The 21,957-nt window shown below is 43.9% G+C and overlaps 1 protein-coding gene across 1 annotated transcript; it reads right to left on the bottom strand.

Annotated features, from left to right (window-relative positions):
- Positions 1-1,722: 1,722 nt before the first annotated feature.
- Positions 1,723-20,894, bottom strand: LOC108717155 (interleukin-20 receptor subunit beta). Its single transcript, XM_018263976.2, has 7 exons — positions 20,621-20,894; positions 8,277-8,400; positions 7,712-7,902; positions 7,096-7,220; positions 6,627-6,777; positions 3,362-3,507; positions 1,723-1,969 (listed from the first exon to the last, which is right to left on the bottom strand). The coding sequence occupies exons 1-7, from the start codon at positions 20,724-20,726 to the stop codon at positions 1,829-1,831; spliced, it is 984 nt and encodes a 327-aa protein (XP_018119465.1). The 5' UTR covers positions 20,727-20,894; the 3' UTR covers positions 1,723-1,828.
- Between the last annotated feature and the right edge of the window lie 1,063 nt (positions 20,895-21,957).

A 21,957-nucleotide genomic window follows, 5' to 3' on the forward strand; every position in this document is an offset into this window, starting at 1 on the left:
TGGTGGCTCTTATAATACATGTACCATTTTTCAGTTGTAAAACAGAAAAAAACACATCACATAAAAAAACCATTGTAGGAGCCCCAAAGCTTTGGAAATAGGATATTTTTCCTAAACATAGAGTATACTGCAGCAAAAAATAAATGTAAGATGTTCACAGGTACCTCCTGGCCTACACTCAGCAAAATCACCTCCGATACAAGCAGTAAAGGTATATAGGAGCACCATGGAAGGGGTGACATGGGTGTTGTTAATCCCAATACTCCGGACCCGATGCTGAAAAATTGCGCATGTGCACAAAGGAAGGGGATGGGGGCGATGAATGGCAGCGGGCCTAGGGGCGCTATGTAAATCTGGTCCTGGTCTGAGGAAGATCTGTTACCCCCAATATAAGGACCTGTGTCGTATTATGGCTCACTAGTTTTTTTGAGACCTCAGGAGTCCTCTAGCAACTGAAGAGCAGTTTTGGATGTGCATCATTACACTCGACTTTAAGAATATTGCCAGGCAGCAGTCAGCATGTGTATAGTAATTCCAGATGGCACACCAAGTTTTAACTGGTTGTATCAATTATAATAAAGTGAGATCAGTAATCATAGGAAAGTTCTCAACGGGCTCCTCTGGCATCCAGAATCACTTGATGGAGATAATGACACAAGCCATTGTTTCCAGGTGCCTCATACTGTAACAGCCAGGCCAGGAGTTTATCCTTATTTCTCTAAAGTTTCTTTTTGGAACTATCCTTAGGTCTCTATCATTTCACTGTAAACTGCTCTCTCCCAAAGAGCAGTGACTATATAAGTGGTCCCAGTAAGGTCCATGATGTTCTAGATAGATAAGATCATCTTGTCACGGCCGGCACCCAATACCAGAACTAGAGCCAAACACCGTGGTCAGAGCTCTCTTCACCAGTATGTGTGACCACTTTTGGGCTTCGGGAAGGCCCTCCGTCTACTGGGGTGCCACCTGGACTTATGAGTGGGTAAGGCTAGAGTTCTGGCAGGCAATGGGGCACGGCAAGTATCTAGAGTCTTTTGGGCCGAGGATCACGGTTACAGGCAAGGATGAGGCAGAGAGGATAGTCAGACAGGCTGGGTCGAGGCAGGCAGATAGCAAGGATCGTCAGGCAGGCAAGGGTCAAAACCGGGTATCAAGCAGAAGGGGTACAGGCAATAGAGTAGTCGGGTAACAGGCACAGGTCAGGATTCAGATGGGAGCGTCGTCAGGAAACAGGCTGAGGTCAAAAACCGGATAACTAGCAGAATAAACACGGACAAACAGCACAAGGCTTCAGGCAAAACCACAGGATAAATCCTATCACGGGCAACCAGCAGTACCAATGAATGGGCTTAAATACAGTTTGAAATTCGCACCATTGCGCGCTGACGTAATTACGCCAGCGCGCCTGCGCCTTTAAATAATGCGCATGCGCGCCGCGCGCGCACTAGGACCCGGAAGCCGACGGAGAAGGAGCGCGGCGGCGTGGCGGCCGTCCACGCCGCCGCGACCCAGGTACATTTCTTACACATCTCCATAGACTGGGCAACAATTCCATATCTGAGCTCTTGTAAACAAAAGAAGATCTAAGCAGGCAGTTTATCCCACACAAGTCTAAAGTATATCCAGTCTGGGCTGAAAATTGGAAATCCTTCATATACAAGTCATAGATACAACACCAGACACCTCAAAATGACATTTAAGTAACAGAAGAAGATGAACATGAACATTGTGTGGGTCCTTTAATCCTGACAGAACTGAATGAAGTGTCTGTGATACAAAGTATAAGTGAAGGGCCTTGTAATGTATCCATGTCCCAGTGTGTAAATATTTACAGTAATTGTGTTTTGGCACTGCAGTCCTGCCCTATAATTTTATATATTATTTGATTACTGGGTTCAATGCTGGTGATCTTCTCGCAGTCCTCTAAGAAGTGATGCCTCATTATCTTCTGGGAAGAGAAGGGCTCCTTCTGTGAAAGAGAAAAGGGCAGAAGTAAACGAGAACTGTTCTAACAAGTTGGTCCAGTCTCAGAATGTACAGTATCATGGAGCTTATTGGAATGTATTATTTAATATACATGGGTTTTATGCTTCTACAGCCTTAAAAAACAATTGAGAAATGATCAAGGTCCCAATGTAAATTCACATAACTCCCCAAAGTGTGGGTCAGGCCAAGGTGCACCAACCGAGCCTTCAGCTGGTTGAGCAGATCTAAACCGTATTGATGTAGAAGAGGCACTCAAAGAGCACTCTTCCCAACAGATGTGTAAAATTCTAAAAGTTTATCGGGTACACATGGAGGTAGCCTTACACATTTAGGGAGTTATTTATTAAAGTCTGAACGGGCATTTCAGACCTACCAAGGTTATATATAAGTCAATGGGAGAGGTCCCTATCCTATTTGGAAGTTTCTGTGGTCTGCACTGGAATCCAAAAAATGTGGGCTTTTCGGGAAAAAGCCCAAAAAAATTGAACAACTTTTAGCTAGATTTTTTCGTGTTTGTCCCAGATCCGATTAAACTGTGTTTTTTTTAATAATAAATAAGGCCCAATCATGGATTCTAGTTTGGTCGGACTTTTTTTTATTTAAATAGTCAGAGAAATGTATCCAAAAATCAGCTTGAAACAGTGGGAAAAGTCTAGACAAATCATTCGACAATTCAAATCGTACAACTTTTTTAATTTGACGCCCGAATCTTACGATTTTTTCGAGCTGTCGGCTGGGTGACCCAGACTTTTTTGAATTATCGGATGAAAACCAACGCAGATCGCAAAGTCAAGAAACATCATTGTAAAAGGAACATCTGCCATTGACTTCTACATGACTTTGACAGGTTTTAGCTGCAGTATTTTCCTCTACAAATGTCTCCCCAAAAAACTCGACCAGAAAAAATCAAGGCTTCATAAATAGACCCCTTAGTGTTTGTGAAAACACAAAATGCGCAAGGCTACCTCCATGTGCTGTAATGCCCTAAAAGGGTTCCAATAAAGGCATTTTTATTTTATTTTATGAAGGAGTGGTGCTCTTTCATCTTGTAACCTGAAAGTCTATACCTGTGGAAAAGTGGCCACTGGGAAAACTTGCACAAGAGTAAGAAAAAGCCAGGAGGCTGTGCTGACTACCCTGTACTCTACCTCCAATAAATTTTTTGAATTTTACACGTCTGTTGGGAAGAGTGCTCTTTGAGTGCCTCTTCTACATCAATACGGTTTTGAACAAGCTACTGCCTTGGCTGATGGAAGACACTGATTTGTTTCATAAGACCTTTCCAAGGTTGTGCGTTTTATTCAGCAGTTGTGCAAGTCTGTGCTTTTTATTAGACACCACCAGTGTAAACTACAAGGCCGGGTAGGTTTCTTACCAGCGTGTCAGGAATTTTTCTTTGCGGGTAGCATGAATACCGCATGACAAGGACCAAGTTCCTCAGTAACACACACAGAAGCGCAAGCCCAACGATGATCCCAAAGAGGGATATGAGGCCAGTGGTTAAAGGGGAGAGTCCAGATCCTGCAAAGACAGTTGAAAATAGTGAGTCTGCAATAAACTTTAAAACCATTATAAACACCCTTTAGAAAAACAGCATTTTTTTGTCATTCAGAGGCATGGGATTTGTTCCTTTAAAGGGATACTTTCATGGGAACAAAAATCAGTTAATAGTGCTGCTCCAGCAGAATTCTGCACTGAAATCCATTTCTCAAAAGAGTAAACAGATTTTTTTATATTCAATTTTGAAATCTGACATGGGGCTAGACATTTTGTCAATTTCCCAGCTGCCCCTGGTCTTGTGTGACTTGTGCTCTGATAAACTTCAATCACTCTTTACTGCTGTACTGCAAGTTGGAGTGATATCTACCCCTCCCTTTTCCCCCCAGCAGCCTAACAAAAGAACAATGGGAAGGTAACCAGATAACAGCTGCCTAACACAAGATAACAGCTGCCTGGTAGATCTAAGAACAACACTCAATAGTAAAAACCCATCTCCCACTGAGACACATTCAGCTGCATTGAGAAGGAAAAACAGCAGCCTGCCAGAAAGCATTTCTCTCCTAAAATGCAGGCACAAGTCACATGACTGGGGGCAGCTGGGAAATTGACAAAAAGTCTAGCCCCATGTCAGATTTCAAAATTGAATATAAAAAAATCTGTTTGCTCTTTTGAGAAATGGATTTCAGTGCAGAATTATGCTGGAGTAGCACTATTAACTGATGCGTTTTGAAAAAAATATGTTTTCCAATGACAGGATCCCTTTAAAGACTTTATTTCTTATTATATGATTGTGCACTTCCCTATTCAGTTAATTTAGGGGTGTAATGCTCAATATCACTCTCCTATTGTGCCTTAAACCCACTGGTTGTCACTTTTGGGTGTTTAAGTTTTCTTTGCTGATTTCTGTGATTTCCAGATGAAGTGATGGGTCAATAATGTACCCCCAGAATCCATTAGTAATAAATTAATTGCCCTTCCACCATCAGGCTGAGCATGTTCACAACTCACAACAAGGATTTCCCATGCCATATTTGTCATATTTTAGGAAATACATCTTAATTCAGGAGACCAGGATATTTCCCCAAATGAGAACCCCAAGGGATTATAAGTGCTTCTGTCATGATTTTTATGGTATAGTTTTTATTACTAAATTACACTATGTACATTTCAAGTAATTCATTTTCTATTTAAAAAAAATATTCTTGAACCAATAAATGTATTTTTTAACTGTAATATTAGTGTGTAGGCAGCCATCTCCGTTCATTTTGCCTGGTCATGTGCTTTTAGAAAGAGCCAGCACTTCATGATGGAACTACTTTCAGATAAGCTATTGGTTCCCCTAACTGGAGTCAAGACTCAAGATAGCCAGACTTGGATTTTTACTATTGAGTGCTGTTCTAGGTGGGGAATGAGAGCATGTTTAGCAAAGAATGTGTCAGGGAGCTGTTATCTGGTTACCTTCCCATTGTTCTGCTGAAGGGCTGATGGGCGGTTGGGGGTGACTGTAGTTTATCAGAACACAAGTCACATGACTGAGGGCACATTAGAAACTAAGAACATGTCTAGCCCTATGTCAGATTTGCAAAATGAAATTGAAAAAAATGTGTTTGCTCTTTTTAAAAGCGCATTTCAATGCAGAATTCTGCTGGAGCAGTACTATTAGCTATTGCTTTTTGTAAAAAACATGTTTTCCCATGACAGAAATTCTTTAAAGTACCTAACACCATGTCAACACTATTGTGGATATCAAGGGACCCTTGATGTTCATAACAGCCTGTATGCAATACTGAGTATAACTTGAGGTGCTCTATAAATATAGGAATAAATGGCTTTTTAAAGCAAAGTCCCTTCCCAATGCTAAGAGCAGGAACCTACTGTATTTCCTTTATGGCAAAGGCAACTTCTTCTTTGTGCCAGGAGCAGGCAACTTATTCTGCACTCCTGCAACCACCATAATACTGTAAGTACAGCAAGAGCCAAATAATTAGACACTACGTCCTGCACCGGGTCGGGTACCATTAGGTACCCGCGGAATACCCACAAAGTGGTTGGGTTTCTAGCAAAAAAGGTCTCCGATTATCTGGCCGTGGTGGCAGTCTGTGGTAACCTGACTATGTACCAGAAAAAGTGTGGACTTGAGCTCTCCCACCATCCCCTGTAGTTGTGGCAGTTTTTTTTCTATTTTTGTCCAGAATTAATTTGGCCTATTACAGGTCGGGTAGCGGATCAGTGGGGGAAAATTCTGGGTTACAGGTCTGGGTTGCGGGTCACAGATAGCGGACATGGGTCGGGTACAGGTATAAGTAAATGGGCCCGCACAGGTCTCTACACTACGCTATAGGTACAGTAACTTCTTTGTATATTAGTTTGAGTATGGTGTATGAATGTAGTACATTAACTGTAAAGAAAGTATAAAGAAAGACACCCGTCTCTGTATTTTAACACATAAATTAAATGGTATATTGCAAAACCTACAGTGAACATGTTTCAACATGCCTTATATATTTACAAATATTTTATTTCAAAAAAGGGTTCAGGTTAACTCTGTCTGTCTCAATCCAATTACAGTTTAGAATGCAACATAAGAAAAAGATAAATATCTGGGATAGGCTGATCTATCTGGTTGCATCAACAAAATAAATACATAGAGGCACATTTATCAAAGGTCGAATATCGAATTCATGTGAGTTTTTTTAAACTCTTTTTAATTTGAATATACTCAAAATTCTACTGGGGGGTTATTTAAGAAAGAAATAGAATAACTAAAACTCAGACTAATTTTACCAATCCGAAAACTCGAATCGAATTCTATTCGAATTCGACCAAATTCAATTTGAGTTTTTTCTCGGAAAAAAATTTGAATGTCAGGAAGGCTACAAATATCTCCAAATTGGTCACTGGACCTCTCCCATGGACTTATACGTGAATTCGGCAGGTTTAAGGTGGAGAATAGTCAAATTTGAATTCATAAGGACCAGTGTATGATAAATCTCGAAAATCTAATTAGAATTTTTTTAAAAACTCAAATTGAGTTTGGATAATTCCCTAGTCGATTTGACCATAAAAAAATTAAAAAATTCAAATTCGATTCTTCAATTTGACCGTTAATAAATCTGCCCCATAATGTAGATTTCTCTTACTTTTTGCCGTGGCACACACTTCTGTGCTCTTGCTACTATTTCGGGAGATGGGTACGGCATGAGCAATCACCTGGGCACAATATTCATTCCCTCCTTCCACGTTTTCCAGGTGGAACATTGTAGCCCCTCTATACATCTTCTTACTGACCACCTAGGAACAAATAATTGCTTTGGTTAGTGCAGCCCTTGGGACTATTTGGTACAATACAATTACTAAATGGGAATTCATATTTAGAATTGTCTGATCAATGGCTCCTTCTCCTACATGCACAACTCACACCACCAACTAACACACAAAAATCTTATATGAAAAAGGCTTTTCTGAATAGTAAACCTTTTGTAATTGTGTTGTATCCTTTGTTTTGCTTCAGTCAGACTCGGCAAACATATTGCCTATGAACTCTATCTGGTGCAACCAGGGCTTCCTTTAACTAGTGCCCATCAATCATGTTCATAGTCAAACACTCACCTTGTCTTCGTTCCCTTTCTTCCAATAAAAGACAATAAAAACAAAGTTTGGTCCTAAGTATTCAATTTCCAGTGTCAGTGGTGGTTCTGAGGATTGGAATTTAACTGCAGGAGGAGTAAGGACACCTGTAAAACAAAACCCAACTATAAAAAGAACATTTTTATCCAGTGTCAGACTGCGATGCCAGGGGCCCACCAGAAAACTTTAGAACGTGGGCCCACAGGAAAACCTTAGACAGTGGACCCACTTTCCAAACTATTATTCCTCCTCTCCTCTCTCAACATCTTTATTCTTCTAGTCTTTTATATCTACTTACTATATTTTTCCATTATTAAGCATTTTTCCCCATAAAGGAATAGGTAAGGATCATGAAATATGCTAAATGTTTAGAAGCAAGAGGGCCCACTGACACCTGGGCCCACGGAGAGTTTTCCTGGTATCCCGGTGTGGGCCAGTCAGACACTGTTTTTTGCATTATGACCAATTTTATAGAGCGCCATCATTTTCCATATAGATCATTTACATCTATCCCCGTTCAGTGGGGTATTCCAGCTTTTACAGCAAAACTAGTATAGACCATAAAGAGTAGCAGAATAAGCAGCAGTTTGTCGCTTACTTGAATTCCGATTGAAGGGTTGTCCTATCGTTGCCCAGTCAGATTTTTGGCTTCCCAGTTCTGCTCGGACCTGCAGTTCATACCAGACATTGGTGGCGATTTCGTCAGTCACATTGCACCAGCGAGCAGTGATGGACTGGCACCCGTCTGCAGAAGTCCAGACCTTATACATATATGAGCGCTCATACTCCCTGATAACACAGGAGAACCAGTTAAAGTGCTACTTACTAAGAACTTAGGATTTATAAAAGCATTTCTCTTTGGAAAATGTGTCGCAGAGCATTAGTGCTACAGGATTGGGTGGCTAAGGATGACCAGCTTCAGTAGGAGTTAGTGTGATTGGATAGGGCTGCCAGATGTTGAAATCCCATTATGGAATGTCCCTGCATGGGGCCTGGGCATTGTGATACGGAGTGAAGTCCCTGTTTAGACAGCACATCCATATCCAAATCTGCTACACACAGTACAGCACTGACTCCCTTTTCCCAGACCCCAGTAAAGCACTATAAAAAAAACAAAGATTTAAAAGACCAAATTGGCCTAAAATGAAGTTGAAAATCCTCACCCTTGAACCCGAACTGAGAAGTTTACAGTTCCTTCATCATTTAGGATGGGATCCCAATACAGATAATGCTTCATGTTGGTGGAATTCATGTAAATATTCCTTGGAGCAGAAAGCTTGGCTTGTTCTAGAAAAAAAGACATAAAATTATAGATAATTAATGGAGGTTTGTAGAGGAGTAAGTAGAGGTTTGGTTGATGAGAGAGAAATAGTGTGAGAACTGGACATTGGTTGATGTTAAGCAGATGGGGGAATTTATCATGGGGTGTTAAAATGGACAGGGGGGGAGGAAGCCCCAGAATGAATATGAGAGACAGGGTTGAAAATGGAATTAGTGACATTGAAAGGTGTTAAGGTGAAAATACTATTTTTCAGGAATTAGCAGGGTGGGTGTATTCTCCTCGGTAAAAGTGATGGAGCTTTCCACGATTGAAGGAAAAAGGGGGTGCTAGGCAGAGGTGAGCAGGTGAAGGAAGGATACATTAGGATGAAAGTGGTGAATATTGGGGTGGCAGGAATTGTGGCTTTTGGATTGAGGGGTCAGTGAAAATCTTGTATGTGGGGGTGGAATTAAAGGGGGAAATTAGTAAGACATCAGAGCAAAGGGCTTCTTCCACCCCCATGTAGAAATATCTGAGGAGCTTTAGACGTGGCCCTCAAGCAAGACACAGGTGTTCCTATATACATAGAGGCATTTATGACTGTACCCGCAGTTGTGGGGCCTCTACATCATTTGCATGAAAAATCCCTTTTATCAAAGGTACTAGCGACAACTTGCTCTCCTTGCACTTCCCTATAGTTGCACTCGGTCCTGCTCTTCAAATTTCATGCAGTTGCACCTCAGGCCGTAGCACCAGGTGTCAGACATCGGCCTGCGTCAATCATCAAATGACTACAGTGCAGAAACAGTAGGATCATTGCAAAGTCAGAAATGAGGGCAGTTGTGTCCAATTTGTATAAAAGTTCAGGCACAACTGTAGCAGTTTTGACGCAGCGGCCACAATTGCACCAGGTGCATCTGTGATTATATTTACTGTAACACTTAGGGGCATATTTATCAAAGAGTGAAAATAGAGTAGCCCACCCTTGAGTGTGCTTTTGGCTGTGTAGTATGGCTGTGTGTGACCAGCTAAACTGCTTGAGTTGTGCCCAGGACCCCACTAAACCTGCAACTCCCTGCAACTGGGGGTACCTGGTGTAGTTCAGTGCAGCAAAGGATCCAATCACAGAGATGATTCTGGCAGGAAAATAACTAGTTTATTCACAATGAACAGTTGCAATGAAGGCATTCACAGGCACTTTCATGTCAATCAGAGTAATGGTAACAGGATCCCTTCTTTAGCAGGTGAAATAGCACAGTTAGGATAAACACCTCCTGGGGCAAAATCCTCCCAGAGAGCTTCCTCCCAGGAATAGTCAGCTCCGGGTCTTGGATCTTGGCACCCTCACAGGTCCTCTCCTCACCCAATGAATCCCTGAGCTAGTGGTGTACTTACCACCAGGTCCTAACCCACTACTTCTCCTTGTTGGAGCGGAAACTGCTCACTATATACCCTGAACCTTTTGTATTGCTCCTAGAGCAACTATAACCAGAGTTTACTGTCACTAAATAACTCTTTCTCACTTTACCACTGGTAAACCTGGACCTGTAGTACCTCACAGTGAGGTAAGGTCCCAGGAAAGACCTTGAACACATGGGGCTAAAACCCTTTATACTGTTAAACAGTGTCACCTATTGGACAAATCCTGCCCTGAGTAATCCCAGTGGATCCAGGAAGGGAGTCTTAGCTGCCTGGGTATACTAAAGATCACCTAGGTGTCTGAATACTAAGGGGAAACTGCCTGAGTAAAATACACCCAAATCTTAGGGTCACTACAATAGAATTTGCTGTACATTTACCCTATTATAAATACGCCCTTATAAATCCTATTTAAGTACATAGAGAACTTAAAAATCTCCCTCTAGCGAACTGTTGTGAACTCTATTTTCATCCAACAAAACCTCCTTAGCCCGGGGCCCCACTACCATCAAAAGCAGCCCTGGATGAAGGGGGAAATATTTTTCATATTTATTGCAGGGTACAGAAAGCCCTGAGCCAAAACCCACAGTGCGGGTGTTTATGCTTAAACAGTTTTCACATGTCACCCCCATCCCTATTTCTTACAAAGTCATATGAACTGAAATGTCATGAAAACAGGAAACATTTTCTAAATTCCATTTAAACAGATTTTTTTTTTTCTTTGGTACATATTTTCACCCTATGTGACAAACCGGCTCTACATGTTAAAATTCCCAGTGAGGCTTTTCACATGTGACGAGTCTCATGTTTAATGTACTCAAGGCTTTAAGCTAGCTGTATATGTGGAATCCAGTTAAGAGTTTAATTAATAGTAGTCCATTTAAACTGCATAGTGCCCGATTACGTTGGCACCATAGTTATGCGCTGCCCATCCAATGACTCCGGAAAAATGTAGAGAACAGCTCAATAAAGCAGCAGAGTACAGTGAATATACTGCTCTGCATCTGTCATATATTCCCCTAGGTTCCATTAGAGATATGGCATATCCCAAACCCACCGGTGCCAGTTTCCATTCACTCAAAAGTAAAAACCCACGATGCTACAGGCTCTTTGCGATCAGACTTCAGCCATGCATTTGGCATTCAAGTGTGTGAATTGTGATTTTGGGATGTTGTGCTTGCAAAGAGACACCCCGGAAGAGATTTAATAAGGGTCAAATAGAAAATCCAAATTTGAAAATTTGAATTTTCAAAAAAAAAAAAAAATTATGGTCAAAACTGTCAAATTTGACTAGGGAATTATCCAAACTCGATCTGAGTTTTTTAAAAAATTCAAATTCAATTATCGAGATGTATCATACTCTGGCCCTTTAAGAATTTGAATTTGACTATTTGCCACCTAAAACCATGCCGAATTACTGTATAAGTCAATAGGGGAGGTGCAGTGACCAATTTGGAGTTGTTTGTAGGCTTCCTGACATTTGAATTTTTTTCGGAGAAAAAAACTCGGATTCAGTTTGGTCGAATTCATTTCAAATTCAATTGGAGTTTTGGAGTCGCTAAAATTAGTGTGAGTTTTACATATTCGATTTTTTTAAATAAATAATCGAATAAACGAATATAAAAGTAAAATCAAATTCATGTTAGTTTAAAAAAAACTCGCATGAAATCAAATTCAACCTTTAATAAATGTGCCTCCCCATGTACCATTAGACTCAAGATAGTCTTGAGTCTTAGGGGCAGATTTATCGACTATTGAATAGGCCAAAATTCGAATTTTAAAAAAAATGTAAACATTTTTTTAAAAAATTTGACTTTGAATATCGAACTTTATCATGTACTGTCTCTTTAAAACTTCGAGTCCGACCATTCGCCATCTAAAACCTGCCGAATTGTTGTTTTAGCCTATGGGGGACCTTCTAGAACCTCTTTGGAGTCATTTGGTGGACTATGAAAAATCAAAGTTTTTGGTTGATGTGTAATGGCTGCATGAACCTGCTAATAAAGCACTGTTATACTCTACTCATCCTTGGCTACCAAAACACAACAAATTGGCAACAAGATGTCTCTTCTACCTCTGCAGCAGCCTGCACCTTTTCTCCCAAACCCTGGTGAGCCTACCATACCTTTTACTGCTTGGATTCGTATGTTTGAAAACTACATTATTGCTGCTGACCAAGGGGAGATTTCTGCTGCTAGAAAGCGTGCTTCACTTATTCACTGCCTGGGAGCAGAGGGACAGCGTATTTTCTATATATTACCATTAGCTGATGAGACTTATGAAAATGCACTTACTGCTATAAAGAACTTTTTCATGCCAAGAGTAAATGTGGTTGCTGAAAGATATAAATTCCGCCAATGTGGACAACGTAATGGGGAATCCACAGAACAATTTGTAGCAGCTTTGAGAGAGCTGGTTGTTACCTGTGAGTTTGGGAATCTAACAGATGAAATGCTAAGAGACCAAATAGTGGAAAAAACTAATTCACCTCGCATTAGAGAGAGACTGCTCCTAGAGCAGGATTTAACCCTTGCAAAGGCTATTACAGTTGCTAGCCAAATTGAAACAGCAGTGGCAGAGGTTAAAACTCTCAGTCAGGGAACTGCTGGGAATGTACAGACTGTGAATTCAGCATTGTGGCCTAATAATGCACAGTCACAGGCAAAATACAGCGCTAAGGAAAGGGATTCACCTACACTGCAAAACCGTGCAGCAAATACAAATAAAAAATACTGCTTTCACTGAGGTTCAACACAACACACTGTAAATTATGCTACATGTCCTGCAAAAGCTGTACAGTGCCACAAATGCAAAAAGGTAGGACATTTTGCTAAGATCTGCTAAAGATGTTCATGAAGTCACTACTACAAATGTTACAGTATTAAGTGTGGATAAAGCTGATACATTTATTCCAGACAAGTTTATATGCACTGTCAGTGTCAGTACTGCTTCTGCTGACAAGGGACACTCCATTAACCTGATGCTTGATACAGGTTCAGCTGTTTCTATACTACCAAAGGATATTTTCTTGAAATACTTTGCAAAAGATCAGCTTGTTGCACCTTCCCTGAGACTGGTCAGTTACTTAAAGGATCCAATCCCTGTGCTTGGTTGCTTGCCAGTGACTGTACAATTTGAATCAAATACTGCAAAATGTGACTTTTACATTGTGAATAAGGGTACTGCTATACTTGGAAGAGATCTCTTTGCTGCATTAAACCTACAATTAGTTGATGGTCTCATTACTACAGCACCAGTGCCTGCCTCACAGCCAGTGTGTAAAATTGCACCACAAAGCAACACTTCACTGGGTTGTCTAACCCAAATTCCCTAGCAACCATACATTCATTTAGTGGGAGACTGGAATATAAATAGGAGAGACCTGAATAGAAAGATAAGTAATAAAAAGTAGCATAAACAATAAATGTGTAGCCTTAAAGAGCATTTGTTTTTAGTTGGGGTCAGTGGTCCCCATTTGAAAGCTGGAAAGAGTCAGAAGAAGCAGGAAAATAATTTAGAAAACTATAAATAAGAAAAAATTATAGACAACAAAAGGATTAAAAAAATTAAAACATTTAGAAAAATGATTCTTGCTTGACAGTACATTTCGTTTGTAAAAGCTTGACTTGTGTATGGATGGACCACAGAAAGTTATTCCTGCATTGCAAAGGTATATTCATGTTTACTATTTGCTCAGGTGACACTATTCCCTTCAATCAGCGAAACCTGGGCAAAATGCTGGAAAGGAGAGAGTTAAACCTTCTGGAACCTTACCTGATCTTTTTTGTAGTTTGATTCATTTCTAAGCCAATGCCCCGTCATTGGTGAATTCTTCAATAGAGTGTTTGCTTCTGCGTGCTTACTGTAACCAGCACTGTTTACTTGACCCCCTCCCACTCAATCACAAATACAAACACTAATTATCATTTTTATTATTATATAATGCTGACATAGTCCTCAGTACATTATTATTATATAATACACAAAAGCCATGAATATCCTGTAAATGACATCCTTATAAACGGTGAGTAGTGATGTCATCAGTTATAAACGGTGAGTAGTGATGTCATTTCTGTCACATGACTCAATAAAATTTGTGTATTATAATAAATAAAGTACCCCCAGTTGTAAAATATGAGGATATTAGAAGTTACCTCGGAGTTCCATGACCTGTATAAAAACACTCGGCCTTCGGCCTCGTGTTTTTATATGGTCATGAAACTCCTCGGTAACTAATAATATCCTTATATTTTACAAGAGGGGGCACTTTATTCACTATATAATGCTGACATAGTCCTCAGTACTTTACAAAGATTTGACATCATTCACATCAGTCTCTGCCCCAGTGGTGCTGACAGTCTAAGGTAGAGTCCTACGCAGAACCAATTTGTTAAACCCAAACCCGACCCACAACTCAAAAACCACACCGGTACCCGCAACCCACGTACTTACCCGCTTGGACCCGCTACCCGACCCGCAAGTACCTTATCCGCAACCCGATCTTCAGCCCACTGACTATCAAGAAACAGGAAGTGCTGTCATTGTAAACCGGAAGTGACATCATTAGAAGTAGGTGTGACCAGAAAAAAAGGAGTAAAACCGTGCTCAGAAAAAAACTCGCTATTGAGAAGACCCGCGACCCGACCCACGGCCCGCAACCTGGAGAACCGTCGATCCGTGTCTATACCCGCTCCCAAAACTTCTACCTCAACCCGCAGGGGACCGCAGGTTTTTGCGGGTAAACCGCGGATATCCGCAGGTACCTGACCCGCTGTAGGACTCTAGTCTAAGGTCCCTAACACATTTATACAGACTATTGGTGACTTTCTAAGAAGCCAATTAATGTGCCTGTATGTTTGTGGAGAGTGGAGTCAAGGAGAGAGCACAGAGATACTCTGGAACTGAATAAAGGACCCCAGTGCTGCAAGGCAGCTCATCTTACAAACTATTGTAGGAGGTGAAAAATGCAGCACCAGTCCACATGTAAAGCCCCTGGGTTTTCCTGATCTGTAAGCTTTACAGACCATTTACAGCTAGGGGAAGGGATGAAATAGATTGTTTATACAAAGCTCATTGGAAGGGGGTTGTTTATACAGAGCTCTGTATGATTACAGCTTTGTAGTTATATATCATGTGCAAATGGTATTAAAACTGTATCCAGCAAAACAGTTTGTTTGTATGCCAGGCATTCCGTGCCACCCATCAAGCACAAATGAGTCATCCTATAGGAATGAGTAGTACACTTTTTTTGATGGAACAACTCGCGCCGGGAAAAAGTGATCGAGTGCCCCACCACTGGTACTGCTGTAGACTTTTAGCAGTTGTGGCTGAACTCTCACTCAACAGTGAACCTGTCAGGGAGCCGGGAGCTCCCTCCAGGGAGGTTGTCTGGATCAAGGAGGAAGCCCTCTTGAGGGAACAAGGTCGCGGTATCCAAAGGGTTAAACGGAGAATAGTCAGGATCAGGCAAGAGTTCACAGGCAGGCAGAATACAATCAAAGTCCAAAGTCCAGGCAAAGGGTCAGGATACAAGGCAGGAACAATATTAGGCAATAAGGCACACAGGAAACCCAGGATATGCTTCAGGAAAGTAATCCTATTCTTGGGCGCCATTCTGGCGTCTAGTTGGAGTTTTTATTTTCAAATTTGGCGCCATTCTGACGTCATTGACGCTCTTGCGCCGACGTCGGCGCGCTGACGTCATCGCCCGGCGCCGCTACCCACGTGGCGGCCATGGGCGCCGCCATTTTGGGAGCGACGCCGGCGAAGATGGACGCGCCGCCCGGAGCTCCTGGGCCTGCTCCGGGCGGCGATCGTTACAGTACCCCCCCCCTCACGGGGGGCCTCTGGACCACCAGGACTTGGCTTCTGGGGAAACTTGGAATGGAACTCCCTCACCAGACGAGGAGCGTGAACATCACGGTGTCCTTCCCAGGAGCATTCTTCAGGGCCAAAGCCCTTCCACTGAATGAGGTACTGAAGGGACCCTCTGGAGATTCTGGAGTCTAGGATTTTCTCCACCTCGTACTCGAGTTGACCCTCCACTGAGATGGCAGGAGGAGGAGACTGACCGCCAGAGAACCGGTTGGTGATGGCGGGTTTCACCAGAGACACGTGGAACACGTTGGGGATTCTCATCTCTGGTGGAAGCTGGAGTCTGACAGCCACAGGGTTGATTATCTCCAAGATGGGAAATGGTCCCACGAATTTTGGACCCAACTTGGGAGATGGTATCTTCAACCGGATATTCCTGGAAGAGAGCCAGACATTATCACCCACCTTGTAGAGAGGAGAGGATCTTCGACGACGATCCGCGAAAGTCTTATGAACAAGAGCACTCTTCTCTAGGTTCAACTTGGTCGCAGCCCAAATAGCAGACATATGGGCTGCGGAGTCGTCAGCAGCCGGGACGTCAGATAGCACAAAGTCTTGGGGAAAAGCTTGAGGATGCTGACCATACACCGACATGAACGGAGACCTTCCTGTAGAGGAATGACAAGCATTATTATGAGCGAATTCCGCCCATGGGAGGAGATCAGACCAGTCATCCTGGCAGAGGGATACGTGGTTCCTCAGGAACTGCTCCAGGGCTTGGTTGACACGTTCAGCTGCCCCATTCGTTTGCTGGTGGTATGCAGATGAAAACTGAAGAACAATTCCCAGGTCTTTGCATAAGGAACGCCAGAACTTGGCAGTAAACTGGGTGCCTCTATCGGAGACGATCTCCACCGGGAAACCATGCAGGCGGAAGATGTACTGGATAAAAAGCTGGGACAACTCCACCGCAGAGGGCAACTTCTTCAGAGGGATGAAATGGGCCATTTTGGAGAAGCGATCAATAACAACCCAGATCACAGTATTCCCACCGGAGGGAGGAAGTTCGACAATAAAGTCCATAGAGAGGTGCGTCCATGGACGAGAGGGTACCGGCAAAGGCTGTAACAACCCACTGGGGCGGGAATGGCTAGGCTTAGAAGTGGCGCAGACATTACAAGCAGCCACAAAGTCCTTTACATCCTTGCGGATATCAGGCCACCAGACTAGGCGCCTCAAGAGTTCAAGGGTCTTAGCCGAACCAGGATGTCCAGCTTGCCTGGAGCAGTGGGTTTGTTGCAGGATGGCCAGGCGAAGTTCTGGAGGGACGAAGGCCATGCCAATCGGAGTATCTTGAGGAGCCGAGGACTGCCCAGCCAGAATCTGGTCGGCAAATTGGGGATACAGAGAGGCAATGATCTTGACTGGTGGAATGATTGGTTCCTGTCTCTCAGGGTCACGGTCCACCGGAGTGAAGCTACGAGACAAGGCGTCGGCCTTCAGATTTTTGGAACCTGGGCGATAAGTCAAAACAAAGTTAAATCGGGAAAAGAAAAGGGCCCACCTGGCTTGTCTGGGATTTAGCCTCTTGAGGGACTGTATGAACTCCAGATTCTTGTGATCAGTGAAAATCTGGACAGGAATTTCAGAACCCTCCAGGAGGTGACGCCATTCTTCAAGGGCAAGCTTGACTGCCAAGAGTTCTCGATTCCCGACGTCATAGTTCTGCTCTGCGGATGAGAACTTCTTGGAGAAAAACGCACAGGGGGTGCAATTTTCCATCAGAGGAATGTCTCTGAGACAGGATAGCTCCGGCTCCGACTTCAGAAGCATCAACTTCGATGCAGAAGGGTAGTGCAGGATTGGGATGTCGAAGAACAGGAGCGGACGTGAAGGCCTCTTTCAAGGACTGAAAGGCTTCTATAGCAGATGGAGGCCACAGGCTGGGTTTACCCCCTTTTCGGATGAGGGCCAGGATAGGTGCAATGCGGGAAGAGAACCCCCGGATGAACTGTCGATAATAATTAGCAAATCCGATGAATCTCTGGATTGCTTTGGTACTCAGTGGGAGAGGCCACTCCTGGATGGCCGACACTTTCACGGGGTCCATCTCAAATCCCTCTGGAGAGATAATGTATCCTAGGAAGGGAATCTTGGATACCTCGAAAACACACTTCTCCAACTTGGCGAAGAGAGAGTTCTTCCTCAGACGAGAGAGTACCTCCTTCACCTGGGAGCGATGACTTTCAAGGTCCTTGGAAAAGATCAGGATGTCGTCCAAGTATACGACTACGAACCTTCCTAGGAGATCTCGGAACACATCATTCACAAACTCCTGGAAGACGGCAGGGGCATTGCATAGGCCGAAGGGCATAACGAGATATTCATAGTGCCCATCCCGAGTGTTGAATGCCGTCTTCCATTCGTCACCCTCCCGGATGCGAATGAGGTTGTAGGCCCCCCGGAGATCCAACTTGGAGAAAATCTTGGCCCCTTTCAGCTGGTCAAAGAGCTCGGCAATCAGGGGCAGAGGGTATCTGTTTTTCACGGTGATCTTATTCAGACCCCGATAGTCTATACAAGGCCGAAGGCCTCCGTCCTTCTTCTCCACGAAGAAGAACCCAGCCCCTGCAGGAGAGGTAGAAGGGCGGATAAACCCCCGCTGGAGATTTTCTTGGATGTACTCCTTCATAGCGGTAGTCTCTGCAGGAGAGAGAGGGTAGGTGCGCCCTCTGGGGGGCATAGCTCCAGGCAGGAGTTCAACCGGACAGTCGTAGGAGCGATGTGGGGGAAGGAACTCTGCAGACTTTTTACAAAACACATCGGAAAATCCCTTGTAAGTGGAGGGCAAAGTCTTTAATTCCGCAGAGGAGACATTCACCTTCTCGAGGGGTTTTGGCGGCAATGTTGCAGGCAAAATAAACTCCAACGAGAGATCTGCCCAGTGGACCAGTCTATGGTGGGGTTATGCAGACGTAACCATGGAAGACCCAATATCACTGGAGTAGAAGGACAGGGGATGATGAAGAATGAAAGTTTTTCTTGATGCAGCGCCCCAACTTGTACAGATAGTTCCGCCGTGAACTTTGTGACGAATTCAAACTCCAGGGGTTTGTCATCTATGGCAGTAATTCGCAGGGGAGAAGACAATGGAAGCAGAGGAATCTTCATGCGTTCGGCAAAAAAGGCATCCATGAAATTGCCATCCGCTCCGGAGTCGAGGAAGGCCCTTTCGAAGATAGACTTACTTGCCAGGTGAATCTGCAAAGGAAGGAGAAGCCTGCGTGAATTTTCTTGATACTTCTCCAGAGAACCTCGAGTGATGCCCCCTACATAAGAAACCTGAGACATACCTCGGGGTACAAAACTCTTGGCTTTGGCAGGACAGGCGTTGGCAAAATGGGAATGCCCACCACAGTATAAACAGAGACCTGCCATACGTCTTCGGAGTCTTTCCTGCTCGGAGAGGCGAGTCTTTCCTACTTGCATGGGTTCCTCCAAGGGAGACGTCGACACATGGGTCACAGGAACAGCGGGTGTTTGCAGAATCGGCCTTTGAAAGCGAGGGGCCAACATGGGAGAAAATCGTCTACTGCGCTCTCTCTCCACCTGGTGCTCTCTGAGACGAGTGTCCACCTTAATGGATAGAGCGATCAACCCTTCCAGGGTGTCAGGAGTCTCTCTGGAGACGAGATCATCTTTGATGCGGATGGATAGGCCTTGGTAGTATACAGCCTTGTAAGCGTCATCACACCAGGAAGTCTCCGCCATCAGTGTTCGGAAGTCTATAGCATACTCATTGACACTGCGGCTTCCTTGCCGGAGCTGCAAGAGACGGGCAGGGGCGTTCGTAACCCGACCTGGAGCATCAAAGACTATACGAAAAGCTTGGAGAAAGTCTTTAACATCAAAAGTCAGCGGGGAATTCTTCTCCCAAAGAGACGTTGCCCACTCCAGTGGCTTGCCTTCCAATCGAGACATCACATACCCCACCTTGGAACGCTCGCTTGGAAACTGTGTGGGTTGGAACTCAAATTGAATTTGGCATTGCGTGGCAAATCCCCTGCAGGCTTGTGGGTCCCCACTGAAACGAGGGGGAGGTGGAATGCGAGGCTCACCTGTCGGGTAGCTTGTGTTCGTGGGGGCTGCCGCCATGGGGGGATCCCCAGTAGGTGGAGCAGTGGAGGACGCAGAAGGCACTTGAGCCAGCAGGACATCGAGTGCTTGCCCAATGCGAACCTGCTGGTTTTCGTAGTCCTCCATGCGGGATGCCAGTCCGCGGAGCGCTCGTCCGACATGAGGTGTGGCTTCCTCAGAAGGATCCATGGCCCAAGAATAATGTCAGGGAGCCGGGAGCTCCCTCCAGGGAGGTTGTCTGGATCAAGGAGGAAGCCCTCTTGAGGGAACAAGGTCGCGGTATCCAAAGGGTTAAACGGAGAATAGTCAGGATCAGGCAAGAGTTCACAGGCAGGCAGAATACAATCAAAGTCCAAAGTCCAGGCAAAGGGTCAGGATACAAGGCAGGAACAATATTAGGCAATAAGGCACACAGGAAACCCAGGATATGCTTCAGGAAAGTAATCCTATTCTTGGGCGCCATTCTGGCGTCTAGTTGGAGTTTTTATTTTCAAATTTGGCGCCATTCTGACGTCATTGACGCTCTTGCGCCGACGTCGGCGCGCTGACGTCATCGCCCGGCGCCGCTACCCACGTGGCGGCCATGGGCGCCGCCATTTTGGGAGCGACGCCGGCGAAGATGGACGCGCCGCCCGGAGCTCCTGGGCCTGCTCCGGGCGGCGATCGTTACAGAACCTCGCTCAGACTCAAGAAACCACTGAGTGCCAAACTAATCCAGAATGAGAAGTGCATTTCTAAATGCCAAGTTTTTATCACCTGCATAGGGTTCTGATTAGCTGAGGCTGCTGGGAATTGTTAGCTCTTAAGACTGACACTTGCTCTGCTAACACCTGCCCTGCAGTGCTACAAAGCAAGTTTAAAGTGAAGTAGATTTACCTGTTGAATTCACAGCGGCACAAACCATCACCACTGCCATCTCTAGGAAGATGTAAAATGGGAAGAGGCTCATGATTCCATTCCAGCTACACCAGGATCTTCCCATGGCCACTGCTTCTGTGGGTCTTTGCTTCCATCGCGGGCAGCTCTGTGAGTGAGACTCTGCTAATAACAAGCATGTCGGATCTGCAGTGAGACTGGAGATTCTTGTTCTGCACCCGCAGACCAACCTGCTTTGGGGAGGGACTCAGTCATACATGATTCAGCAGCGACAGAATACAGCTCATCATCACATGGATCTCTATGTACCTCCTAACCCTGCTGCACTGCATAATAAGGCAGGAATGTGAGGAGGACTGGCTTCCCTATTTACTAAATATTAATCAGCAAAGTATACTGAATATACTCCAAAACTCATAATTAGTATTGCTGTTGCTGGTAACACATCCCCTTCTATATCCCTCACTCCTCATCAGCAGAATCAATTGAAAACTAGTGATGAGCAAATCTGTCCCGTTTCGATTCGCAGTAAAATTTACGAAACTGCGGAAAAATTTGCGAAACGTGTAGAAGTAATGCTCCAAATGCATTAAAGCCAATGGCCGTTATACCCTTATACCGCCTTTTTTAGTCCAAATGCATTAAAGTCAATGGGTGTTTTTTCTCATGGTCGTATTTTCTCTGCAACTTTTTTGTCGAGGCTAATTTTTCTGCGATTAGTTTTTGCCACAGTTCTGATAGCAAAATACATAATGTTGCCGCGAATCCATGGCAGACGAAAAAAATTCATCCATTACTAGTCAAAACCACAAACAGATATCCAAAAAATCTTAGTAGACAGCACCAGTCTTGAAAATTATTTAAAAAAGCCTTTATTGTTACTTCATGGCTTTATCATCTGAACAAATGCAACAACGTTTTTTGGATACTGAGGTTGGTGGAAGTGGTGAGTGCTGGCTGACTGTTTGTCTAAAAACCACAAACAGATCCCCACCCCTACAGATATTTATATATAGATACTATTTACTACATTTCTTCCCGCTTTGATTTATTTGAGCCTGTGACTGACTCTATGTTCCACCTTATGAAATTTTGCATTCAAATGAGATGTCAGAAATCTCCCAGACCATGCCCACCCAAAAGCCCCATTTCCCACCCTGCACCCAAACTGGCTCTATATACTCTAACACAGTGATCCCCAACCAGTAGCTCGTAGCAACATGTTGCTCTCCAACCCCTTGGATGTTGCTTCCAGTGACCTCAAAGCAGGTGATAATTTTTAAATTCGAGGATTGGAGGCAATTTTTGGTTGTATAAAAACTAGAGTCTCAATGTAG

This window comes from Xenopus laevis, chromosome 5L, assembly GCF_017654675.1.
Source record: "Xenopus laevis strain J_2021 chromosome 5L, Xenopus_laevis_v10.1, whole genome shotgun sequence".
Taxonomy (NCBI): Eukaryota; Metazoa; Chordata; class Amphibia; order Anura; family Pipidae; genus Xenopus; species Xenopus laevis.